The 9,263-nt window shown below is 39.8% G+C and overlaps 1 protein-coding gene across 11 annotated transcripts in view; it reads left to right on the plus strand.

The window, feature by feature from the left end:
* The window catches only part of IQCH (IQ motif containing H), a 54,926-nt gene that overhangs the window by 6,588 nt on the left and 39,075 nt on the right, over nt 1-9,263 (plus strand). For 9 of the 11 annotated variants that reach the window (XM_057430500.1, XM_057430505.1, XM_057430509.1 and 6 more), the window contains 6 exons: nt 4,503-4,614; nt 5,349-5,477; nt 6,066-6,140; nt 6,225-6,439; nt 7,668-8,219; nt 8,857-8,923. In XM_057430500.1, coding sequence (XP_057286483.1) covers nt 4,503-4,614; nt 5,349-5,477; nt 6,066-6,140; nt 6,225-6,439; nt 7,668-8,219; nt 8,857-8,923 — 1,150 coding nt within the window. Of the gene's footprint in view, nt 1-4,502; nt 4,615-5,346; nt 5,478-6,065; nt 6,141-6,224; nt 6,440-7,667; nt 8,220-8,856; nt 8,924-9,263 lie in introns of those variants that run through there. The other 2 variants (XM_057430503.1, XM_057430511.1) reach the window with 2 other exon arrangements.

Here is a 9,263-nt window from a genome sequence, read left to right on the forward strand (position 1 = left end):
AGCTTGTTGCATGTGTATTATGGTATGTAATCATAATGAAAAGCACAGAGAATTAATAAAATCTTCTTGTCACTAAAAAATAAAAAGGAAATAATTGGTGAGAGAGATTTAACTTAACAGATGACTCCAGTCAGCATCCTTTCAACCTAGAAATGGGAATGTGAAGGTCACCCCCATCTCAGATGACAAACATAGACCGTTTTGTTGGTAAACAAATTAATCTTTGGAAAGGTCACCATTTGTTTTAAGTTTTTATCCAGTTCTTGTCATCTGGAATTGGAGATTGACTGTCACTGTGCTAGGTAGGGGTGCAGCTGAAGCTGGTTCTGTACATATCAGCATTCCTTGACAAAACTCCGTGCCTGATTGGGATGCTATGGGCTGCTGGTTTACAGCTGTCTCCGGACAAGAATGGAGGCCCACCCCTGAATTCCAATAAGTTGGTCCTGCATATTCTGCCTCGTGTAAGCTGGCCCTTTGCCCACAAGTAAAACATACTGTGGTTCAAGCCAGCAATTATCTTTCTTACTTCCTTCTGTGCTGCTTCTGTTGCCTGTTTCAAAAAGCAGATGTGGGATTCGCTCAAGTTCTCCATCTATTCTCTCTGCACCTGTTATGGCATAACTTGGATAGAGGTAAATGTCTGGGAGAGCTAGAAGTAGGCCATAAGAGGAACAAAGCTTGATTTTTCCATGTACGTAGAAAATGATTAGTTCAGAGCCATCTCTGGTTACTTTGAGCTTAAAGTAGGTAAGAATAACATATAAGGTCTGCTGTTAAAGATGCCTAATTGCTCCATATTGAAGATTTAACATTGGGCTTTCCACTTAAATTGGACTTTTTCCTGTAGATAAACAAAATCTGAGGGGAAATAATGTACATTAATATCTTAGTATTACATCTAAGGGAAATAGCATTAATCATCTTGAATAAAAAAACAGACAGTCATAAAAATGGTTCCTATTTTAAATCTCATACAGAGACTTAGAAATTTTACTCATCTGACATTAGAGTAGTTCCACTGACACCGGTGAGAATATGCCTTTTACTTAGTTTTCAGTGTTTCTGCACTTATTGCATGTGCTGGTTCTTGGACTTGGAGGACCCAAATCTGGTTATCTGAAACCAGAGTTAAACAGTTTCTTTATTTATTGTTTATTGCTACTGCCTTGATTATCAGAACAAGATTCTTCTCCCCTTTTTCCCAATAGAAGCTGATAGATGATGGAAGTGAGTGAAACTATTCTTTGATACTGCTTCCTTGCTTGGCTGCTCAGGGTGTAAATCAACACAGAAAAAGTACATCCCTTTAGACTGTAAGGCTGTGAAACCATAAAATGCAAAGAAATCCTATAGCAGTTCATATCCGGACAAAACCAAAGCAGACCTGGTCTATTGTGGGTAGTAGACTCAAGATTTGACTTGATGCTCTACAGAGATCCCTTCTAACCAACATTTCTACGTTTATGATTCTGTGATTGAGAGCAAAGAGCGATCACTTGGCACCTCTGCCTTTACTCCACTGGAGTTTTTTACAATCTGAACTGATTTCCTCCCATTGCTTGAAGCTCTTTTTTATTTACTTACTTACCGAATCTCATCTAGTTAATATTCCTGCTTGATAAACTGTATTTTTGGTACAAGATAGTACTCATCTTCTCTCTGTATTTAATACTACTTTCTTATTCTTTTACTGGGGGAAAGAGCGTATGATAAATGTATCTAAAAAAGGAAGTTGTTCTAGTTAAATATTGCTGGGTAAAAGGAAAACAAATAGAGAACTAATCAGAAAACCCCTGTGGTCTTACAACAAGTGCCCTGTTTAAAACGAAGCAAAAAGAAAAAAATCAAGTGGGAGAGGTTTATCCACAGGAGAAAACCCCTTTAGAAGGGTAATAGAATTGTTTTTCTCCTGACCCAGATTAATTGCACTCAGAAGTGCTTGAAATGGAAAAAATAGTTTTTCCACACACCCCAAGCATGTTTCAAGGCAAAGAAGCCTCAGTCTGCACTGCAATGAAGGGCTCCCTCCCAGCCCTATAAAACTGTACTATAAAAGTGCCCGTGATGAAGCAGTATCCTGTGTGCTGACTTCAAGGAAAGCATTCTTGCTGCATCATAATCTTTATGACAAACTTCCTTAGAAGACATTATTCATGAAGGAAAATGTCCGAGATTCCCATTCCCATCAGCAGTAATGGTTGCTTGGGGTCTGCCAGAGAGGAAGCGGGTGAGGTGCCTACAGGTTAGTGCTGGATGGGGTGCAATCCTTTGCTTCTGAGGTGGTTTGGGTCTCACTACAAGCATTAAAATGCTAACTAGGACCTGCTACTTCTGGAATATCTAGTATTAAATTCACTACATTTTGTGTTTATGCATAAAAGCTGTAGGTGTGAGTAAAGGTTTTGAATTGCACTGACATAAGCAGATGGAAGTCTGCAATCTTTTCAAGTTAAATCACTGAATAATAGTAATAAAAATGTACAATGATGCTAAAAGTAAACCTTTTTTCTTGCAGTTTTCAGTATTATTTTTATTAGTAGTAATCAAATTGGCTTAATTTTAGTGAAAGTACCTAAAAGATGAAAGCAGTTTGTCAAGTTTTGCTTTGCTCTCTCACTGAAGGCTTCAAGAGAGCACCCAATGCAGCAAATAGGATGTGGAAAGACCACAGAGAGGGCGTACAGGTTGGGTGGGATTTTCTTAGGTAACAGTGAAGCTACAGAGCTGCCCCAGAACAGTGTTTTCTGTCCTATGCAGTGAATCACAGTGGCACAGTCCTTGCCATGGACTTTATAGAAATTACAGGATACAGCAAAGAAGAATTAAATAGCCATCTCCAGTTAAAGCCAGAAGCCTCTAGGCTACTGTTGAACTCATACACTCCACCTGAATTGCTTTTCTTGGTAGCTTATTACATCTCAATGAGCACAAATCAAATATGTATGTTTCATAGCACTGTTTGTCATAACAAAACTCCTGGGATTTAAACTAGGATAAAACTGACCAGTAGTAAAATCAGTGCTGCTTTACTCATAGCAACAGCCTGGAAAAGGAGTCACTGTTTAATTAAATTTATCTCATTTTATATATTTTTGTTGTGTCCACAACAAACTGCTGGGGCTGGGAGTGAGTGGAAAAGTGTGCTTTATTATTCTCTTTCCTCAGCATCAAGCCACTTACATGCCAACTGGTGTAAAGTTAATCTTTGTTCTATGCTTATTGCTTTTCTTGGAACACAAGGACATGAAGATTCATACGTCTGGATCCCTTAAAGCATAATGCTCTGTAATGGCCATAACTAAAATGAGTGCCTATGATTTCTCTGAAAGATTCTCTATTATGATAAAGCAAACCTATTTTCTATCTCCATAATGTTTCTTGTGGACAGTGTTATTATACAAATTGGAAGGAAAAATTAGAATAGTTTATTTTGATCTATCTCATTTCCCTATTAGGATTATAAGCAGTTCTTTAGAATTGTCTGCCCCTTTCTCTGCAGCTGGCGGTTGATGTTATTCACTAATTATAACACAGTGCTCAAAGTTCTAGTCTGGATCCTGTTCTACTAAAAGCTGTACACAGCATGATAATCAGTCATTAAAACCTTGTGTTTTAAACCAGCATGTCCCAATGTGCTCTGTGAAAGAGGTAAATACCATTATTCCCATTTTGCAGCTCTAACAGTATTTCCTAGCTCTCTGCTTTTGTGCATTTAATACTATTTTAAGGTATTTTATCATTCATAATGAAATAGTACTTTAAAAAGCAACTAAAAAAATTTCCTAGCACAAGGCATTGTTTTCTTCCCCTTAGCCCATCAGTAGGGTTCAAACATTTCTATCCAATGTGAGAATTTCTGACCATTAGAGTAATGGAGTAACTGGTAACAGGTTGTCACCCACAAAAGCATGGGATGTGGTACTTGGGATACGGGAAAGAGAGGCAAAAACGTGAGATGATAACACAGTGTTTGTATTTCTAGTACTGAAGGATAAGGAGGCAATATATTCTTTTCCCTGTGCAATGCTCTATGTGTGTAAGTGTAACAATGAGACACACGGTATCGCTGTCCCAAAGTGATGTGTGTCACCACTTGAATTCCTGGCACTTAGAACCAGCAGGTTCTGTTTTTTCAGGCAAGCACAGGTTAATTGGGGAAGTGAAGGAGCCTCAATCCCACATTAGCACAGCCAGCGTGGCACATGTTTCCACATCACGTTATCAGGCTGTGTCATCCCCTGCTGTCCTTGAGGAACCTTGGGACTTCAGAAGCCTGTGGTACTGTTAACCTATTTCTGAGTAGTTCCACATACTGTAATTCCACTGATATTCCTTCCAGAGAAAAGTTATTTACATATTTGAAAGTACTTCCTTTTCTTTTGGTACCTTGTCTGTGTGTGCATTATAGATATATACATACAATTTATTATTGCAGGAGTAGAAAAGCCTGTCTTTGCGAATCCTGGGTTTCTCTGTTAAAAGTTTTTGTCTCTTCCTAGATGTGCAGTCAGAAGATTGTGAAGGGCCATGCAGGTAGCAGCCTATGGGGTTTGCCTACCTTTCATTACATGGATTCTCCCTTACCCCTGTTAGAAGAAGATCTAAGAAAAGGTCAGTCACAGAAGCCCACCTGGGTACCACTACCACCAGAGTTATGCTGTGTAGGGCATGTTGTTTGCTGTTTGCAGCAGTTATCTGGTAATCAAATTTTCTGGCACCTCAAAACTTGTAAGAATTGTGATCTCAAACACTGCAAAGGGTAGAGATCGACTTCACACTACTTACTCCATGTGGTAGCTAACTTAGGACACAGCATATGTTATGTTGAGCATCAGTCACCCTCCTTGAGTCAGTTATCTTGTAATTCACAGAGTTCAGTTGCTACTGGAAAGAAGAATTGTGTGTGATGGAGGGTTCTTGTACGACTAAACATGGTCAGGATAAACAATTATCATTAATGTCTGGTTATGAATCATTCAATCTCAACCAGCCCTGCACTTGGACTGTTTTAGCAACCAGTCCACCTTTACTGTGGTTTACAAAAGTTAATTCTCACCCATTCTGCTTACTAAATTGTCGTTGTACAAAGCATATAATTTCTTCTTAGAATCAGCACCATTACAGTATCTTTCATGTATTTTATAGGCAAAGCTCACCATCCTTGAAGGTAAAATACTGAATATTGAAAGATGAATTTTTCAATAACAGAAAACTGCCGCTTTTCTAGTTCCGATTTGGAATTGCAATAACTTTGGTCTGCCTTCGTTGAGTTCTTTCTTTACTGCTACTAATTCTTTCACAGCTGGAATATATATGAATTGTTCAATAATGTCATCTTCTTGTAGGTGTTCCAAGCCTAACTGAACAAAGGCTTATCCATCCAGCAGCAAAGATAATTCTCCAGATACCTCCTGTTGTATCCAAAGCAGCACCTTTCCATGAATTTCACAGGCAGCACAAGAAATCAGCTGTAGGTGGGTACAAAGGATTGATAACAACCATCAATTGCACCTGCAACTTCACTTTCAGGCCCCTCTTTTATCTCACAAGGAAACAGCTGTCTAATGAGTCAAATTCTTAGGTGTACTAAGTACGTGAGCATCCTGTGTCTTGCAATTGAATGGGAATCAGATTTCTTTTTTCATTTCTGAAATCCTGGTAGGTTCCTACCTGCATGTTCCAAATTCTAAGCACCTGAATCTGAAGATCTGACTGGTGGTGGTAGTGTAAAACCAGTGTGAGTCATAACTTACAACAGCTATCAAGTGTCTGTTTTGGCAGTGTGGTTAAATGAATGACTCCTAGTAAGTGAATATTCTCTGGGCAATATGATTCTGACCTATCACAAAGTGTACTCTAAATGTATTGCTACAGCTGCTTGTGGCATGTATGGCAAGGAATGTTGGCAAAACAAGCTGTGGGTTTAGTAGCCATCATGTAAATTCAAAAGGTCCTCGTAATGAAAACTAAAATTAATATATGGAATAACCTGGAGTGTGAGTGCCGACATTTTGCCATTGCTATCCTGGCTGTGCTGTTGGCTAGCATATTTCAAACTTTAGATTATTACAGAATGAAACTGAAAATTGCAACCTACAGGGACATGAGAGCAAACTGGAGAGAGCCCGTACCTAATGGTAGGTGGAGGAGTATCAACTTGGTGCTGTTGTTGCCCTTCTAACAATGAAACCTGCAATCATGTTTTTTTTCCTTTGGTACAGGTGAGATTAGTAGTAGGGCGGATGCTGAGAATACAGACACCATCACCTTCCCAAACTCAAAGCAAGCAATTTATGACACAGACTCCTCTAGCAAAGGTAATATTGCACGACGTCCATCCAGCAGCTCCAAGGTTTCAGCAAGGAAATCAAAGCGAGTGTGGACGTATCCAGCTCAGCAGTTGGAACCCGAGCTGCAGATTCCCCCTCAGACACAGGTATCTGGACAGTGAGGATGATGAGGCTTTTGTTCGTGTTTTTAATACTGACTTCACCAGGGATGGTTTAGAAAGTGACTGAATATCACCGAATTGGTACAGGACTGTTTCAACCAAATCCAGTGAATATTGACGTAAAATAGGAAATACTTCTTATATTGCCAGTTTCTCAAGTCTCCTGCCAGCATTTGTCTGTTTTTTCACAGACTCTTAGGAAATAAGTCTCAAAAGGATGTTAGGAGGTTATCCAGACCTCCAGGCAGAATTACCTGTATCTATAATATAGCAGACAGATGTTTTTCTAACCTGTTCTGAAAACTTTCGGTGATAGCAACTCCACAGTCTCCCTAGGCCATCTGTTCCAGTGCTTAACTAACTGTCTTTACTGTTATAAAAGAGTTTTTTAATGTCTCATCTAAATCTCCCCCATTGCAGTTAAGCAAATGTAGTGTTTCCCTTTATATTTACAGAAGACTATAGGGGTGTTTGACCTTGACTGCTTAATGCCTGCTGATAGTTCTTGATCCCCATGCAAAAGGGACATTTCTTTCTTTTTATGGCTAATTATTGTGTGCCATAGCAAACTGTCTGGAGTTTTGCTTGATCTTTCTAGACTTTGACTTTTGTGCTATTGAGGAGAGCTGAAAATCAAAGAGAAAGCAAACTTGAGAAATGGAGATGCATGAGTTATTAATGTAAATAAAAATAATTACCTGAAAGTAGTGCACGAGGATGGAAAATCAGAGCTAATGTGGTGCTGGCTGAAGTTGTCAGTAAACACAAAGTTGTGTTAAGAAGCAGAAACATTTCTGTTCCAATTTTGACCCTGCTGGCATTTATATTGGCATGATGTCACCCGTTCTTCTGGGACAGGCAGAGGCAGTCTCAGTGGACTAAAGCTATTGCAGATACTTTCTGATTGTAGTCAGTGAATCACTGTAGAGCTTGATTTTTATATTGGGTAAATCACAGTTCTTATGTGCAATTATTGTATTTCTGTAAAAATGCTCTTCCTCTTGTATGATCTCTGAGGTCTGTGTGTGGCAGTGGGTTTTATGATAAAGCTGGGCTACACTTTGTGGTTATGATGCATAAATTAACATGAGTGTGTTTCAGATCCTTAAATTCCCACAGTTAAGTCATAAATAGTAATCCAGTCATGTGTTTTGACCACTCATTTACAATCAATGGCAATTCCTCTTAATCTGTGGCTGTTCTCCTCCCACAGCTCCCACAAACATCTCCATGTCAGCCCTTACAGAATCCGTGCTTCGATTGCGACATGGCTGTTTACCACGGCACGATAGACCAGACAGCTCCAGGCTTTCTGGCATTCAAGCAACATTACTGTCTATCTTGGGGGAGCATTGCCTCTTTTTTGGAGCACACAGAAAAGCTTCTCCAGGACTATGCTGTACCACTGGCTACAATAAACTGTAAAAAGTTGGCAGAAGTTGCATCAGACTTCGAGCGTGATGAGAAACCCAGCAAAAATGACATTCTGTCAGTGATAAAGAATCAATCAACTGTGGAAAAGATCTTAAATCGACCTGGCCAAAGACACAAAGGCCACGGGGGTACTGAAATGGCCGCTACCAAGATCCAAGCAACATGGCGATGCTACCAGGCCAGAAAGGCCTACATCCATCTCCGGCAGCAGCAGTGGGCATCAGGTGTGATCGGCTCTTCCTGGCGCTCGTGTAATCACATGGCACGTGTGAAAAAGAGCCTGAAGGAATCACGTCAGAGACACCTGGAGAGCTTTCACATCAGGGCCAAGGTGTGCAGTGCTACCAGCTGTTACGGCAGCGCTGCTTCTCTAAACATCTCTTGCTTCAGCGATTGCAATAAGCTGTTCCCATTTTTTTCCCCCTTTAACCATACACTCGTCCGAGTATCATATTTCATCCTTCATCAGCAATTCAGCCTTTGTGGCTGCAAAAATCTGTTGCAGTGTTTCTCCTGAAAACGTCCCTTTGCTTTTGACTTCGGTAGTTCTGTCAGAAAATCAATGTTTTAACTGCGTTACCTCGGTTCCTTATATATATACCTTGTGGCACTTAATTTGCTGGGAAAAAAAGCCCTCTCTCGTCTCCATTCCTGTCACCACTTTGTCAGAAAGTATTTAAGTTTGCAGCCAGGCTCTTAATTAGTGCTCACAATTTCATTTATGTTTGCTTGCTTTTTTTTCATTCATATTCTGTTAATTAAGTGAGCAGCCTCTAATCTTCCCCTGCCAGTAGCTTCATGTAGCCACCTAATTAAATTAATTGGGGAAGATGTTTTAAGTATGTAATTAAATCAATTAATATAATTTATGCCTGGCTTAACTGTACAGTGGAAAAACCAGCTGAAGTTTGACTAGATGAATCCACTACAGCTCCCTGTCACTGATCAATGCTCTTCTTGATTTTTAGCATCTGGCAGCCAACTGGAATCGCATCAGGACCTCCAGGAGGACTATTATCCATATCCCATCATTAGGTATAACACTTTTGCCTGCAAATCTATCAGCAACCTCTATTACCCACCACATTATGACTCCTTGATTGAGTTCAAGGAAGGCCCCTTGTTTTATTCAAATTGGTCTCGGCAGGAAAATGTTCTCGACATGATGAGAGTAATAACACAGGGCCCTCGCTCGAAACGGCGTTTAATTTGGGGATTAAGCAAATAAAGTCATTATGTGGGGGCCGCTATTCAGTGGAGAGGTGATTTGCTGTAATTTGCTTTCATCTGTATGAAATGAACTAAAAAGTTGTATTTTTCCCCCTGAAATAACAGATAATGTTTTCGGTCTTCTTTAATGATAGGCAAACATGGG

The sequence above is a fragment of the Pezoporus wallicus genome, unplaced genomic scaffold (assembly GCF_028554395.1).
Source record: "Pezoporus wallicus isolate ANWC-B61680 ecotype Strahan unplaced genomic scaffold, APGP_CSIRO_Pwel_v1 contig_14831, whole genome shotgun sequence".
Lineage (NCBI taxonomy): Eukaryota > Metazoa > Chordata > Aves > Psittaciformes > Psittacidae > Pezoporus > Pezoporus wallicus.